At 43.6% G+C, this 14,892-nt stretch overlaps 5 protein-coding genes across 5 annotated transcripts; 2 read left to right on the top strand and 3 right to left on the bottom strand.

The window, feature by feature from the left end:
• Positions 1 to 932: 932 nt before the first annotated feature.
• Positions 933 to 4,399, bottom strand: LOC140762673 (4-coumarate--CoA ligase-like 4). Its single transcript, XM_073100567.1, has 5 exons — positions 2,879 to 4,399; positions 1,739 to 1,884; positions 1,581 to 1,648; positions 1,384 to 1,486; positions 933 to 1,285 (listed from the first exon to the last, which is right to left on the bottom strand). Exons 1-5 carry the CDS (start codon positions 4,092 to 4,094, stop codon positions 1,172 to 1,174), a joined length of 1,647 nt encoding a protein of 548 aa, XP_072956668.1. The 5' UTR covers positions 4,095 to 4,399; the 3' UTR covers positions 933 to 1,171.
• Positions 4,400 to 5,634: 1,235 nt separating this feature from the next.
• LOC140762616 (indole-3-acetic acid-induced protein ARG7-like) lies at positions 5,635 to 5,994 on the bottom strand. The gene has a single exon (XM_073100488.1). It carries the CDS (start codon positions 5,992 to 5,994, stop codon positions 5,635 to 5,637), a length of 360 nt encoding a protein of 119 aa, XP_072956589.1.
• Positions 5,995 to 7,684: 1,690 nt separating this feature from the next.
• On the top strand, positions 7,685 to 9,984 carry LOC140763166 (lysine histidine transporter-like 8). The gene is made up of 5 exons (XM_073101237.1): positions 7,685 to 8,059; positions 8,397 to 8,530; positions 8,626 to 9,053; positions 9,126 to 9,257; positions 9,353 to 9,984. The coding sequence occupies exons 1-5, from the start codon at positions 7,734 to 7,736 to the stop codon at positions 9,839 to 9,841; spliced, it is 1,509 nt and encodes a 502-aa protein (XP_072957338.1). The 5' UTR covers positions 7,685 to 7,733; the 3' UTR covers positions 9,842 to 9,984.
• Positions 9,985 to 10,953: 969 nt separating this feature from the next.
• Positions 10,954 to 12,531, top strand: LOC140762844 (dehydrin COR410-like). The gene is made up of 2 exons (XM_073100810.1): positions 10,954 to 11,275; positions 11,851 to 12,531. Exons 1-2 carry the CDS (start codon positions 11,033 to 11,035, stop codon positions 12,328 to 12,330), a joined length of 723 nt encoding a protein of 240 aa, XP_072956911.1. The 5' UTR covers positions 10,954 to 11,032; the 3' UTR covers positions 12,331 to 12,531.
• On the bottom strand, positions 12,382 to 14,628 carry LOC140762843 (uncharacterized). Its single transcript, XM_073100809.1, has 3 exons — positions 13,945 to 14,628; positions 13,549 to 13,734; positions 12,382 to 13,190 (listed from the first exon to the last, which is right to left on the bottom strand). Exons 1-3 carry the CDS (start codon positions 14,401 to 14,403, stop codon positions 12,891 to 12,893), a joined length of 945 nt encoding a protein of 314 aa, XP_072956910.1. The 5' UTR covers positions 14,404 to 14,628; the 3' UTR covers positions 12,382 to 12,890.
• Positions 14,629 to 14,892: the final 264 nt, after the last annotated feature.

Genomic DNA, 14,892 nt, shown 5'->3' with positions numbered 1-14,892 from the left:
AAACCGTCCAACTTTAGTTTGACTTGGGTCCCATTCTGCTACCCGAAATTGACCAATGGCAAAACGGGTGTGAATGCCGGTGGGGCGCCCCCAAAGGGGCAAAGCGCAGATGGGATGGGACTTGGGACGTGGGAGCGGTTGTTGGATTTGGATCGGGTGGCCGACATACGCGTTTATATACCCGTTAAAAATCCTACGGCGAATTAATCCGGTAGAATTTGACAAGCGGATGCGAAGAGTGAGCAGACCGCGTCCAATTATAGTTTTATTTTTCCCGAGTAGCTGTAAATTGACGTGAAGTTGAACTCTTTTGGTGGCCTATCTGCTATAGATTGTATTAGGATGCCCAATTAGTGATGGGAGATTTATTAAGGCCCACGTTTGCAGGCTTTCTTCTTGCCTTCCTAACCGTTTTATAAATTATATTGAGTAAGTTGGTACAGAGAGAACATGGGGCTTTTATAATTTAATTATATTATATTGTTTAGTTGGCGCAGAAACCGGTTAATAGAGGTGGAGGAAGGGGAGGGGGCTAGGTTTGTTGAAAAAAAATAATATAAACTTAGAATTAGGGTTATGATAAGATAGAGTTAGGATCATAGTAGCATTGAATTAAAAATCTAATAGTGACCTTAGTTGAGTCAGTCTCAGCTTTAGTTTGGATTCAACTCGTAATTTAAATTGAGGTTAATAAGACTTATGCTAGGATCAGCTCAAGGTCAAACTGAGTCAAGCCAAAGCTTCAATCGAGCGGAGTCGCTCATTTGCTTTAACACCCCTAATCTTTTCTCTACTTTCTCTTATAAATAAATCATCGAGTTTATTTTTTACTAATATACCCAAGGAAAAAAAGTCCATTTGTAAATATCTAAAGGGGAAGAGATTTTTGACAATTAGTCCAAAACATAGCAAGTTATTTCCAACAAAAAGCCTAGTATCAAGGTGACTTACCGTCAACACAATCATGTGTAATTCAAAACTTCTTATACATCGAATGAGATCGGGCTCAATTCAGGCTTAATTTATATTACATCTTACCAAGCTAACACTGCAGATGATCATTATTCTGACAGAAACACATCTGAAGTGTATCGATTTATCCAACATGGGGATACATATCCTTGATCTCGGCCAGTTTTATTGAGGATTTAGTCTTGAGAATGCCACAAATCTAGAGATTAGAGGTAGCAAGCTTGATGAGATCTTTTCGCAGTATCTTCCCTGATGCATTCTTTGGAACAGCTGAGACAAATGCCACTCTGCGAACTTTCTTGTACGGTGCCACCTATTATTATTATTATTACTATTATTTTCACACCAGAGAAAGACTATAAAACTAATCTCAATTAATCACAAATTTAGAACCTAAAATCATAATATTACCTGTTTCTCCACGAATTTAATCACTTCACTCCCGGATAATTTGCTCCCAGTTTTCCTCACCACGTATGCCATCGGAAACTGCCCCACCTCCTTATCCGGAAACCTGGATAAATTGCAGAATAGTCAAGCAAACCTATCCCAAATCTAAATCAAACGGTCATGAGCAATTCAAGAGAAAGATTTCAACAAAATCTTACGGAATAACGGCGACATCAGCTATATCTGGGTGAGTTAGCAGCAACGCTTCCAGTTCGGCAGGAGGAACCTGGGCAAAAGAATTCCATCCTTCCAGTTAGAAATATACACGGTAAGAATCATTGGTGAATAATAGCGAGAATGGAGGTGGATACCTTACCTGATAGCCTTTGTATTTTATCAATTCCTTGAGTCTATCCACTACGAAGAGATACCCATCCTCATCTATGTAGCAGAGATCACCGGTCCTTAGCCACCCATCGGATTCAAGAGTCGATCGAGTAGCCTCCTGGTTTTTGAAATAACCTTCATTCAAAGAAATAAATTGTCAACTTTTGATAAAGCTACTCAAGTTTTTTTTCTTTTGCCTGGGTTTGAGCTTGAAACTAGAATGCGCCAAAATAAACTTGGAACTTAGGTTAAAAATCAAATTAAATGAGCCAAACCTGTTCATTGATCAAAGGTTTAAGCTAGAGCAACAAACGAGCTTTTTAAGCTCGCTATGGCTTCAAAAAAGATGAGTTAAGCCGGGATAAATTTTTGATTCAAAATTAATTTCAAGCCGAGTCTATTTAGACCGGACAAGTCTCAAAATTATGAATATATTCCATTAGTTACTATGTACAATTTATAATTATTAGATCAAAGATCTAATGACTCATCTATTTTCTATTACAAGCTTTAATTAAGTCTTATTTAATTCAAGCTTAATCGATTTGAACTGCATTTGTTTAAGGCTTGAGTTCAAATTAGACTTGCATTGAGTTTGAGTTAAAAAAGGCTTGAATTGGCCTTGTTTACAACTCGAGCTTGTCTAAAGCTCAAATTAGGCTCAACTCAGGCTTAGTCCAAGGTATACAGATTAAGCATGAATAAATTGTCAATCTCAAAACTTAATTTTGAGACTCAGTCTGAGTCTGAGCACTAACCTGCTCAGGCTACCTAGTTTAGTTTATAGGTCCAGAATCATACCCCCAGACTCTCATGCTCACGATCCTATGTTTAATATTTGCTCAGACTTCATAGGGTTACCATATCTGATGTTTGGATTGGCTAGAACAAAATCAAGATTGCCCCTAGAGGTACAAATTTGGGTACATTGCAGTACAATTTGGGTGTATGTGTTACTAAATGACTGATCCAATCTTCTTGTAGAGAAATAACTCAGTAAGTGATAGTGTGCTCCACCAAGGTTTAATTTTTATGAAAAAAAAGAGCATTTGAATGGCTAATAAAGTATGACAGTTATACTTTGATTCATTTGATACTTTCTTCTTTCAAAATAAATTTGGAGTAGTACCTTTCATGATATAAGGCCCCCGAATCCACAGCTCCCCTGTCTGTTTAACCGCTAATGCTTTCCCACTGTCTGGATCCACAATCCGCGCCTCCGTATTCGGCGACAGCAATCCCGCCGTCCCATACCGCTTACTCTCCTCCGCGGAGTCCGTAGATGCGCCAATCCCAGTGCTCTCCGTGAGCCCATACCCCTGTAGTATCTCCACCCCTGGATACTTATCCCGGAAACCCTCGATAACCTCCTTACTTAGCGGGGCGCCCCCGGATAAGACCCTCCTCAGCCGCCCCAGACGCAGCGCCGGCGATTGGTTCGCCATTGCCACCAGTATCGGCGGCACAAGCGGGAGGTACGTGGCGCCGTAGGTCTCGATCGCCCTCACCATCTCCCCCAGATCGAACTTCGAGAGCACCACCACCGTCGATCCCGATCCGAGCAGCCCCGTGGCGAAGGCGGCTAGGCCGTACACGTGGAACATGGGGACGGTGCAGATGAAGGTCTCGGGTTCCCCTTGCCCTTCTTCTAGCTTGAAGCGGTTTAGGATGATCTGGACCATCGATATCAGATTCCGGTGGGTAGAGACCACCCCTTTACTAGCTCCGGTAGTTCCGGAGGAGTAGAGAAGGGTCGCGGCGTCGTCCTGGCCTACCGGAACCCTAATCCGTCTCGAATCGGGTTTAGTGGAGATCATCTCGGAGATCGTGCGGACGATCCGAGGATCGTCGCCGTGGATTTTGAAATCTTCGAGGAGGACGATGCGGAAATCGGAGCGAGGAGGGAGCTTAGGAACGAGATCGCGAGTGGTGAAGGCCAACACGGGGTTGGAATCGGCGATCTGCTTGGCGATCTCGTTGGGGGTGTTGAGTGGGTTGGTGGTGGTGAGTACGGCGCCGATGGACATGACAGCGAGGGAGACGACGGGGAAGTGGATCGAGTTCGGGGAGAGGAGGAGGACGACATCGGATTTAGCGACGGAGAGGGGAGGGGAGGAGAGGGAGGTGGCGACAGCGGCGACCGAGAGCCAGAGGTCGGGGAAGGAGATCCGGCGGCCGGAGGCTGCGTCGATGAGGGCGGTAGTGCCGTTGTGGCGGATGGAGGAGAGGAAGGCGGTGACGGATAGGTTGGGAGATGAGGGGAGGGCGATCGGAGCGCGCTTACTGTGGAAGGTGGAGGTGGTGGGGCAGAAGCCGCTGCGTGGATCCACCGTTGGCTTCGTCATCGGACGGTCCTCGATTCTTACCTCACTGGTATGCTGCTCTCTTTCTCTCTCTCTCTCACACACACACTCTCTTTCTCTCTGTAGAATTCGTTTTGGGGAATGGTCGAAGTTTCTGTAGAAGAGAAGACTACCTATAAGAGGAGGTGGTCGGCGTGAAGAAGAGAATATTGGGAGTAATTGGGATGTTGGAAGTAGTCAGGAAACAGGAACTTGTACATATGGATAGATGAGACGCCTCCTTGGACTTAAGAGGAGAGTATACTGTATACATGGAGCAAGCTTCGGGGATCGATGTGCAGTGTGACGGTGGGTAGAAGATAATTGAGCGCGTCTTTTTCTTTCTCCAAGTCATAGTCGAGACACAAGAGGTGGGGTGTGGAAAAATGATTGGAGGATGAAAATTGTATGAAACCTTTTGTCAAACTTAATTAGTCCACGTTTTAATCGTTCAATGAGATCTTTTTGGGTTTTCTTACCTAATTGCCATTGAAAACTTCTATAATATCATAATTACCCCTACTGTTTTTTCAAATGTCATAATTGAAATTAAAAAATTTTGATGTCTCAAAATTGCTATGCTTATGACTAAGGAGGTCATGAGTTTAATTCAAATTCTAAATAATACTGTAGAGAAATTGTTTGATGATTGGCTCGATTCGGTTGATGACTCGGCAGTACGGTTAGCTTCGAAGAATAGCTTAGCAACGCAATAGCTTGGAGCAGATTTCGGTGGCGTTTAATTCGAAGTAATTGTTCGACGACGAATATAGCTTGAAGTCCGAGGCTTAAAGTGCCTTTGTATCTATGAAAGATTGGTTCTTTCTTTAGCTCATATCTAGTCTTTAGGCTTATGAACGATCAAATTAAAAAAAAAAATTATGGTTAGTTGTTTGATAAAATATTTATAATATGTTTCCAACAAATAGTTATCAAGATGAACAAAGATATATAAATAACTAAAATATATATTTTTTCATTAGTTCGTGTATAAAGTTTTTTAAGAATAATTTTATACATACATTTTAAATATATATTACATACATTGTAACTTTACTTACGCTTTCTTATTTAATTATAAAATATAATTATTATCTTGATTATGTTTATATAAAAATTTGTATTTGATTACAAACAATGAATGAGTATGTTAATTGTACTAAAAATTTTACTTAAAAAATATGTAATAATTTTATCACACCTTTTATATATAATAAGATTTTATATATAACTTGCCATGTGACCTACCATATATGAGATTTGATCAAAATATAGATAAATGAGTATTTCCATGCACCAACCAAACACCACCCTAAAGTTTAAAATATGAATAATTTATCACTTAAAATTTTATTTTTTTAACCATAATATAATGATTGGGTTATGGAAGAACCAGGGCACAGAGAAGTAGATTGTATCCATTCCACAGATTGAATAACACTTTACAAGACTGGAACTCTTTCAGTTCCAAGCACTTCTAGAATTTCCCAGAAAAAAAAGAAGAAGACACGTCTAAGAGATCTAAAATCTCCATGGCATTATCCTATGCCCATGATTGCAAAGCGGAAACAGAGCAGAAAAGAGAAGCTCCTCTAGATGAAGTGATGGAAGTCAGTTTCTTCTCCACGCAGTCACAGGGGTGAGTCTTCAAAAGAGACACTACGTGCTCCATTAGCTCCTCCTCACAAGGCACCATGAGTGGCCCATGACCTCTAGTTCCAAACTCCTCCTCTGCCATCTCCAAGAGCACCTTAAAGATAGGGTGATCCAAGTACTTCAAAGGCACTACATATCTCTTCCCACCCTTGGCGTAGACCACAAAGTGACCCTTATTTCTCCTGTTGCCTCTCCCCAGTCTCTGCCATTTCCTTAGGATGAGCTCACGTAGCCTAATCATGCTCATCCCCTCTTTCCCCTGTTGGATTGAAGTTTAAACAAGGGCATTTTATTGGACTCGTGGAGGAGTTGTAAACAGGATAAGGAGGGAAGCGAGAAAAAGGATCATGTGATTTGGGTAATCTCTCATTAATTAGGGAGGAGAGGGAGTAAAGGACAGTTATCCTATATGTCCTATTATGTACGGTTTTGCGTGATGAGATTCTCGGTGTTTGTGTACTTGCATGTGTGTTTCTGCAGGGAATCTATTTGGAGAGCATGTCATGTGTGGGTGATTTCTTTGACCCTGATCACGGATGCAATGCGACCCCAATCTTTCTCACGTCGTAACTCAAGTATCATGGGCAAGAAGCAACCAAATTTAGTAGAGTTGTTAAAACAAAATTTTCTATCACTAAGGAGATCGAATGTTTAACTCTAATATTAAATATTATTATAAAGAAATTATTTTATGATTTAGTGGCTTAACTCAACGACTTGACTTAGTTGATGACTGAACAGTATGGTTGACTTAAAAGAGCAGCTCGGCAGCGCGATGACTCGGAACATGTCATAATTGTGTTTGGCCTAAGCGTCTCTATAATTAGGAAGGGTTGACTATTTATCCAGTCAATATCTAACTTTTGAGCTTATGGATGATAAAAAAAAAATATCAAAAGCCGAAGGGTTATCTACTTGTTTGGGAGTTATGATGGAATTTTTGGTAGAGATTCTCCAAGGGGTATCCAGATGCTCTTATGGGCTTCGCTTTGTTGCATTAGGGATGTTGTGGAGACCATGGGCCGGAGGGGTTATCTTTTTGTTGCACTAGGCATGTTGTGGAGACCAACACAACAATAAAAAAAAGGGCATCAGCTTCGATGGCGAAGGATTTATTCGTCTACAAAAGTGGCAACACCGGCACTAGATTGCGATACAATCTTTTCTATTCGTTCACGCGTCATCTATTGGAGGAGAGTGGCAACCGAGTTGCCTCGTGATCAAGAAAATTAACTAAAAAAACTTCAACTTTTCCAATGCCATACCCACCACCTATTGCTATGAAGTGAACCTAACAAGAAGGATCCTTGCCTTCTTGCCTTTCGCCTTTTGAATTCGCTTTAACGACTATGGTATCTCTTCTTTCGATAAAGTGGCCAGAAGAAATGGGCCATGAAGCCTGTCCTTGTTGTCTTAAACCTACCAATAGATTTACAAAGTGGGAAGTATTCTCATTATGGATAGACCACTCAGATCACGTTTGTCGTAGAGCAACATTTGTATATTGCTGAAGGATTTTAGCTCCCATGGCGGCTCTTGCAACGAATCTTCTCTTCCTTTTCGAGTCCATTTTTGCGCCTTTCTTACGGTACGATTTGCATCTTCCATGCATTAGATTCGACTTTTGACATCAGGTGTGGTGATCTCAGAGTTCATGATCTAATTGATTCGACTCAGACTCGACTCAAATCAATATCCAAATCTGACTCTTTGTGTTAGATTAATTTCAATTGGCTGCTGCATCACGTTTACACTACATAGATTAGACTTCCCTGAACCTTCTCGCCTCGAGTACCTTTTTCCTGTGCGTCTATAAAATAGAACCACGTACATTATATGGAGGCCAACTTTTATACGTGTCTGAGTCGATTGACACTAGTGGGAGAAACTTTAAAGTAATCCCTATAAATTGAGAGCTAGGTAGCACTCAACAGCAAACAACTTCTACATAACAAGTGTGTACAAGGATTAGCTATTCATATATCCATGTCGAAAGAGGTAACCCAAGTGCCTGCAATCTCCCTGACACCACCAGTGTCGGCCCCGCCGTCGCAAATCCAGTCTCCGTCGATGCCAAGGACGTCGCGTATAACGACGACGCCTCTGGCGAGTCCGATGAAGAAGGCAATAGTGAGCATGCGAGGCTACCTCGAGGAGGTCGGTCATCTCACCAAGCACGACCCCCGAGACGCGTGGCTGCCGATCACCGAGTCGAGGAACGGCAACGCCTACTACGCGGCGTTCCACGCCCTGAGCTCCGGAATCGGCTTCCAGGCTTTGGTTCTTCCTGTGGCTTTCAACTTCCTCGGATGGTATGTTCAATTGCATGACGTCTTGCATTCGTAGGTTGATGATGGCAGCTAGATGACGTTATTACCAACCTACACCGACTCACTGAGTCAAAAAAGTTTCTAATACTCGTGATGGGTGATTAGCTTAGTGGCAAACATGAACAATATCTAAGTCGACTCTAAAAGTAGATTTCATCATATTATTGCAAACGGATTCTATGCTCTGGGTGTTAGCTTTATATCACATCTTATAAAAAAAATAATGATAAAAATTTGACAGCCGCCTGACTAATTCTGCACATGCATGCTTGGAATAAAGTAAAACCACCAATATATATAGTAAAATGTTTTATTGCAGGACGTGGGGAGTTTTGAGCCTATCCCTGGCATTCATATGGCAGCTCTACACTCTCTGGTTGCTAGTCCAACTCCATGAATCGGCTCCAGGAACTCGTTACAGCCGATACCTCCACCTTGCCGATACTGTCTTTGGTAATTTTTTGTTGATGTTTCGATCACTGATATCTGCATGCTCCACAGCTTCATGCAATTCATATGCAGAGATTTCCTTCTTAATTCCTTCTCAGGTACGAAGTTAGCGAAATGCCTGGCCAAGTTCCCGACTATGTATCTCTCAGCTGGGTACTGCACTGCCCTCATCGTCCTCGGCGGGGGGAGCATGAAGCTCTTCTTCGAGATCATCTGCGGCGAGGGATGCAACTCTCGGCCGCTTACGGGGATTGAATGGTATTTGGTGTTCATATGCCTCGCGGTGGTCCTCGCGCAGCTTCCAAACCTTAATTCCATCGCCGGCGTCTCCTTAGTCGGCGCGATCACCGCAGTCGTCTATTGCACATTGATTTGGGTCACGTCAGTAAGCAAGGGAAGGCTTTCCACCGTCTCCTACGATTTAGCAAAGGGCAAGTCTAATGTAGATAGATTGCTGGGCATTCTAAACGGGCTTGGAATCATTGCTTTCGCTTTCAGAGGCCACAATCTTATCTTAGAGATCCAGGTGAGAAATGATTACCTCCTTAATTAATTCTCTCATCTAAGATCAGATTACATGGCGTGTACTCCAATGCAGGGCACCATGCCATCTACTCTGAAACGTCCTTCCCATGTTCCGATGTGGAGAGGAGTGAAGGCTGCCTACCTAATTATTGCCTCGTGCTTGTATCCAATAGCTATTGGTGGTTTCTGGGCTTATGGCAACCTGGTAAGAAGAAGAAGAATAACAACAGTACCTTACGCTCTAGTAACTAACAATTATGAAAATTCTATGCTAATGTTAGTAAAAACAAATAATTGTAGATACCTTCAGATGGAATCTTGAGTGCAATGTACAAATTCCATAGCCACGACGTCTCCAGGGTCCTGCTTGGATTCACAACGTTGCTCGTCATCATAAATTGCCTGAGTTCCTTCCAGATCTACGCAATGCCGGTGTTCGACAACTTAGAGGGGGCGTACGTTCACCGGAACAACAAGCCATGCCCCCGCTGGCTCCGGTCGGGTTTCCGGGCTTTCTTCGGATCACTTTCCTTCTTCATAGCTGTCGCAGTACCATTCTTATCAGATTTGGCTGGTCTTCTTGGTGGGATTTCATTACCAGTGACATTAGCCTATCCGTGCTTCATGTGGATTCTGATCAAGAAACCTAACAAGTACAGTGCAATGTGGTACATCAACTGGGTGTTGGGAAGCTTAGGGATGTGTCTGAGTGCTGTATTGGTCATTGGAGGGATCTGGAGGATAGTCGACAAGGGTCTCTATGTACATTTCTTTAAGGCTCGGTACTAACTACTGTTGGTCCGAATCTTAAAACTAATTAGAGATCATAATGTACCTAATTAATTAGCAGTAGCCCGTATAAAGCCCATAACATTTTGGGCTGGGCCTTTGGACGCGTAAGTTCTAGAATCGACGACAATTTATTTTGACGGTGCCTCGGATTACAAACAGAGGATGCACTCCTCGGAACTCTCATAAGTCATAAGCGAAGCGTAGTACATCGGGAGATCCATAATATGCCTATTCCTATGCTGGGATGCGCATCATCGCAGTACTCGTCTCCATCCAGTGAATTAGGCATAACATCAGTATTAGTTGTACTACATGCTATGCGAGCATGTGCCCTTACTCAGGAATCAAACTCCTCCCATGTCTCCCCCCAATGCTACTGTGTATGTGCATGCGGATTTCTTGTAATCATTCAGATAAATAGCATTGGATAGGATCACAATTCCCTTTTCCCTTCTTTGCAAATATAACTAAAAGAAAAAGGCAAAAGAAGAGCTAGCTTGCATAACGTATCAAAAGGGCCGACATGTAACCGACAGTTGCCGACCTACACACTTAACGCTCAAAATTAACTTTGGACTTTGAACGGTAGAGAGATCAAGAAGAGTAATCAAAATTTATTTAGTCACGCTAAACTAGATCGCCGCTCACGTGACCCCTGTTCCAATCACCCTCCCATCTCCCAGATCCCACCACTTAAGCTCAGTTTTAACCCTCCACGTTCGACCCAGCGATCCGTTCTCACTTCTCAGGCATTCTTCAATTCTCCTGCTTCGCGAGGCATCTTATCTTTTTAAAAACAGTTTTAATTTCGATAAGCGTTACACATGGCGCGTCATGAGGTCTGCCCACCGACCTTCCGGATCCGTCCACCCGACCATGACATCGCGGGGCCCGTGATCGTACGTGGAGGATGGCCATTGGAGGATGGAAAAGGAGACCACTCAACTCCTTCCACCCCACCTTTTCGCTTTACTCCCCGCCTTTTTCTTTAATATCCTTTCCTTCCCTCCGAGGCAAAGCCTTCGTCGCGTCGGTAACGCGTACTATTTATTGGTTTTGCAGAATAGACCCCGCAAAAGTTCTATATAAGCCCACCACTAACAAACTCCATTTCCATCGTCTGATCTCATATTCCACTTCCAAAGCTAATAAGCTAAAGATCCATCCTTCTAAGTTAAGTCTTCTAATATGGAGGAGGGGAAGAACCAAAGCTTGAGTAGTGAGCAAGAGGGAGAAGTTAAAGATAGGGGCTTATTTGATTTCATGAAAAAGAAGGAGGAGGGAGAGAAGTCCGAAGAGGCGGTTTTGATCGCCGGGGTGGAGAACATTCATGTGACGGAGGTCGAGAAGGTGGAGGAAAAGAAGGAAGAGGAGAAGAAGGAGGGCTTTTTGGAAAAACTCCATCGTTCTCATAGCTCTAGCTCTAGCTCGGTAAGTTTATATATAAATATATCTTTATCTCTGAATCGATCTTTTAGTCATAAAAGATGGGAGTTTTTGTGATTGAAGTAGGCGGAGTTAATATCCTGCATGTACCTTTACATTGGTATATTTATCTCCAACTCATCTTTTTGTAAGAGACATATATATATATATATATATTTCTGACAAATAGCGCTATTGTTTATAGATTTCTGATATAAATGAAAGAGGAGGAGGTTCAAAATAATACTATTGCTCTATTTTATTTTATAGATGATCTGTTTAACTCTGTAAACTTTATGAAATATCTCTTCCATTATGTCGTAGATATTTTAGGAAAAGATATCACGTGACTGTCACGTGATTAATTTTAAATATAATAATTGTTTTAATTTTATCACGTAAAATGGATAATCACTAGAATAGACGATAAATAAATTTTTTTGTTAACAGTGCGGACGAAAGATATCAGATAGTTTATAATTGAGCTGTACAGGTGTAATTGATTCTAAAATATCCTTTTTTTTGTGTGCATATGTGTAGTTTTTCGACTTATATTGTTTGTTTCGAATCTTGTAACGCAGTCAAGCGACGAGGAAGAAGGGGAGGGAGGAGAGAAGAAAGAGAAGAAGAAAAAGAAGGGGCTAAAAGAAAAGGTCAAAGAAAAGCTCGGCTGTGAGAAGAAAGAGAACGAGGACGAAGAGAAGAAGACTACTCTAGTGGCCGAGGAGGAGGTCGTCACGGCGACCGCGGTCACCGCCGATGATGACACCTCCATTACAGTTGAGAAGGTCGACGAGTCAATTAAGCTCGATGTGCCGCCGGAGGAGGAGAAGAAGGGCTTCTTGGAAAAGATGAAGGAGAAGCTTCCGGGCCACAAGAAGCCTAACGAGGAAGCCGCTCCCCCTGCCTCGGAACCAGTGGTTTACGCCAAGGAGCAGGAAACGGACGGTCACGATGGGAAGGAGAAGAAGGGCATATTCGGGAAGATCATGGAGAAATTGCCAGGGTATCATAAGGGCGGTGAAGAGAAGGAGACCGAGAAGACCGGTGCTTCCCACTGAGCGGTGACCGGAACACTCACCGCCTTCTTCTTAAGGGGTGTTGCTTTGTGCGTGGTTGGTTATGTTTTGTTTGTTAAATTGGGGTTATTGTCCTTCGGTGTTTGATTACCATTTGCTTCTATATTTTTTTCGCGATTTGTAGCGATGCAGTGGTGGGTTTAGTTTGGTTAATTGGTACTGCTGTACTACTTGTTGTCTTCACTGTTTATATATGCCTGTTTTAATGCTTTTTTTATTATTATATATTCATGATATGGTATTTAATTAATTTGTTAAAAATCTATATTACTTGTATCAAATAGTTATGTGATATAAAAGCAACCCAAAAAAAAAAGTAAACCAAGAGGTTAGCTAATAATGTATTGGATAATATCAAATAGAAGCAATAGCTAAAACGAACACATATATACAATCAACCATCTGGAAACACATATCGAGGAGAAAGACCCGACAAAATCTATGATCACGGGCTTGTCCCGAACTCGGTCAGCGCTGAGAAAACTTTGACCGACAACCTTATCACCATCCACTCGGTGGGGCCCAAATTCAGAAGAAAAGCTTCACCTCCCCTCGTGGTACTCGCATGCGGACGCCAGGCGTCTAATGGGCTTCCCTAGATGGGCCTCTCGGAGGACGAGGCCACACCGGACTCGCCGGTAGAACTTGGACTTGACCAGGTAGCCCAACACGTGAGCCCTGGCCCGCACCACGAACGTCAGGTTCAGGGGCACGACGGCCGGCGCCACGCCGTTCGACCGGCTGCCGAGGCCGGAGCCGCCGCCATAGAGGGGGACTTGGCGGCCAACCACCATCGTCGTTACCACGCGCCCGCTCTTCCGCGACTCGTAGAATTCCTTCATCTGCCCAAAAATCTTAAAACGAGTCAGTCACCGGGTTGCATCGGAAGCCGTGAGGCGGGAGAGGGAACTGGAATTCAACTCTGCGAAAAAGAGGCCTTTGTTCTCTATTCTTTTTCTTTTCAAAAGAGACTGACATGGGTCACGTGAGACGATCAGAAAATGTGAAAGAGGGGTGATATGATTGCCCTTCGAACTTGAAACAAGCCAATCCGAACAAAAGCTACACAAGTAGAACGTATAACTACTGAGGGCTATAGGGCTGCTATTGATTGGTCCACAATAACTAAACCAGTTCCCTGCGGGATAAAGTCACAAAAGTATATTTAATTTGAATCTATGGGATTCTTGGGCTACTTACGTATCCGGAGGCCACCTTGAGGTCGTAGAAGTAGAGCTCGAGCGGCGTGGAGGTGACGTGAATCCCGAAGAAGGTCCCCGGATTCCGGAACGCGATCCTGACCGTCGAATTAAGGGACATCATCTTAGTTGGCACACCGGTATAGTCCATCCCCGCCTGGATATTGTAACTCTCAAAAACCACGCTCTGCCCAAACCAAAGAAAAATTGAAGGAAAAAAAAAAAAATTCGGTCAATCGAATGTCTCCCATTTCGATTAACTAAACATTTAAAGTTAGCATCAATTTTTATGCGCAGCTCGAATAACCTGAGTCAACTCGGCCGTTTAGATAAAAACACCCACATTTTCAATTGAAAAAGTTATTAAATTTGAAGAAAAGGGGGAAGATGAATGGACCTTAACGGCGATTTTGGGCTTGTAGGACTTGCTTGCGCCCCAGAGGATGAGAGAGAAGAGGGTAAAAAGGAGAACGAACAAGAGGAACAGACACGCGTAGCACCGCAGCGGCGAGGCCTCGTCGGCGTCATCTTCGTCCTCGTCCTCGTCGTTGACGCTTCCGGCGCCGGAGCCAGGGATGTGGGATAACTTGCGCCAGGGAGGGTTGTTCTTGAGGTGGGAGGAGAAGCGCGCGGTGGAGGACTCGCGGGAGTGGTGGATGGGGGAGCTTGCATACCGCTGGTGGTGCGGGTGGTGGTAGTGGATGGGGGAGCCGCCGGGGCTCGAGCCGTTGAGCGACATCTTCTCGGCGTCCGCATGCGACGGGCTCATCACGTAGTAGATCGGACGGCGGGGAGACCGTGGCGGGGATGACGCCGCCAGGCTCGTCACCTCCGAGTCCGTCTTCGCGTGATGCATCTCTCCTTTCTTTCTCTTGTCTTCTCTTGGGATTCTCTTTTGGGTTAGGGGAAGAAGGGTTAGGCGAAGAGATGGATGGGGTTTCCGGATTAAGAGGGAGAGAGAGGAGGGGGGTGACAGAGTGGAATGGCTTCAAATATATAAGGAAAGTCTTCTTTCCTTGCCAGTTCCGAGCACTGTGTACTGTATACACTGTCCCGAAAGGGTGCAGTGCACGGCTTACGATACGGGACAGGAAGTGGAATAGATTACTTACTGGTTTCGCACCCTGACTGGTTTCGGCCTAACTTGCTCTAATTTAGGAGAAATTTGCTAAATTTATTGGTAGGGTGTGACTTTAATAGCCTCGTTTGTCATTTATGCTCCTCCATTCAAACCTCTTTATTAATCTATTTAATATCCAAATTATGAACGGTACCCTCAAGGTAGGCTTGGAAGTTGGTAGTAGCATTTGAGGTTGGGCCATGCTCGGCCCAAAGAGTCAATTGG

The sequence above is a fragment of the Typha angustifolia genome, chromosome 7 (genome assembly GCF_048772165.1).
Source record: "Typha angustifolia cultivar Huaian chromosome 7, ASM4877216v1, whole genome shotgun sequence".
Lineage (NCBI taxonomy): Eukaryota > Viridiplantae > Streptophyta > Magnoliopsida > Poales > Typhaceae > Typha > Typha angustifolia.
This window is presented reverse-complemented; position numbering and strand designations above follow the sequence as displayed.

Coding starts and splice junctions, on each gene's coding strand:
- LOC140762844 (XM_073100810.1), top strand. CDS start 11,033: ATGGAGGAGGGGAAGAACCAAAGCTTGAGTAGTGAGCAAGAGGGAGAA. Junction 11,276..11,850: donor ATAGCTCTAGCTCTAGCTCG/GTAAGTTTATAT, acceptor CTTGTAACGCAG/TCAAGCGACGAGGAAGAAGG.
- LOC140763166 (XM_073101237.1), top strand. CDS start 7,734: ATGTCGAAAGAGGTAACCCAAGTGCCTGCAATCTCCCTGACACCACCA. Junction 8,531..8,625: donor CCTTGCCGATACTGTCTTTG/GTAATTTTTTGT, acceptor ATTCCTTCTCAG/GTACGAAGTTAGCGAAATGC. Junction 9,258..9,352: donor TCTGGGCTTATGGCAACCTG/GTAAGAAGAAGA, acceptor AAATAATTGTAG/ATACCTTCAGATGGAATCTT.
- LOC140762616 (XM_073100488.1), bottom strand. CDS start 5,994: ATGAGCATGATTAGGCTACGTGAGCTCATCCTAAGGAAATGGCAGAGA.
- LOC140762673 (XM_073100567.1), bottom strand. CDS start 4,094: ATGACGAAGCCAACGGTGGATCCACGCAGCGGCTTCTGCCCCACCACC. Junction 1,487..1,580: donor GCTGATGTCGCCGTTATTCC/GTAAGATTTTGT, acceptor CAATTTATCCAG/GTTTCCGGATAAGGAGGTGG. Junction 1,286..1,383: donor TTAAATTCGTGGAGAAACAG/GTAATATTATGA, acceptor TAATAATAATAG/GTGGCACCGTACAAGAAAGT.
- LOC140762843 (XM_073100809.1), bottom strand. CDS start 14,403: ATGCATCACGCGAAGACGGACTCGGAGGTGACGAGCCTGGCGGCGTCA. Junction 13,735..13,944: donor AGCCCAAAATCGCCGTTAAG/GTCCATTCATCT, acceptor TGGTTTGGGCAG/AGCGTGGTTTTTGAGAGTTA. Junction 13,191..13,548: donor TCAAGGTGGCCTCCGGATAC/GTAAGTAGCCCA, acceptor ATTTTTGGGCAG/ATGAAGGAATTCTACGAGTC.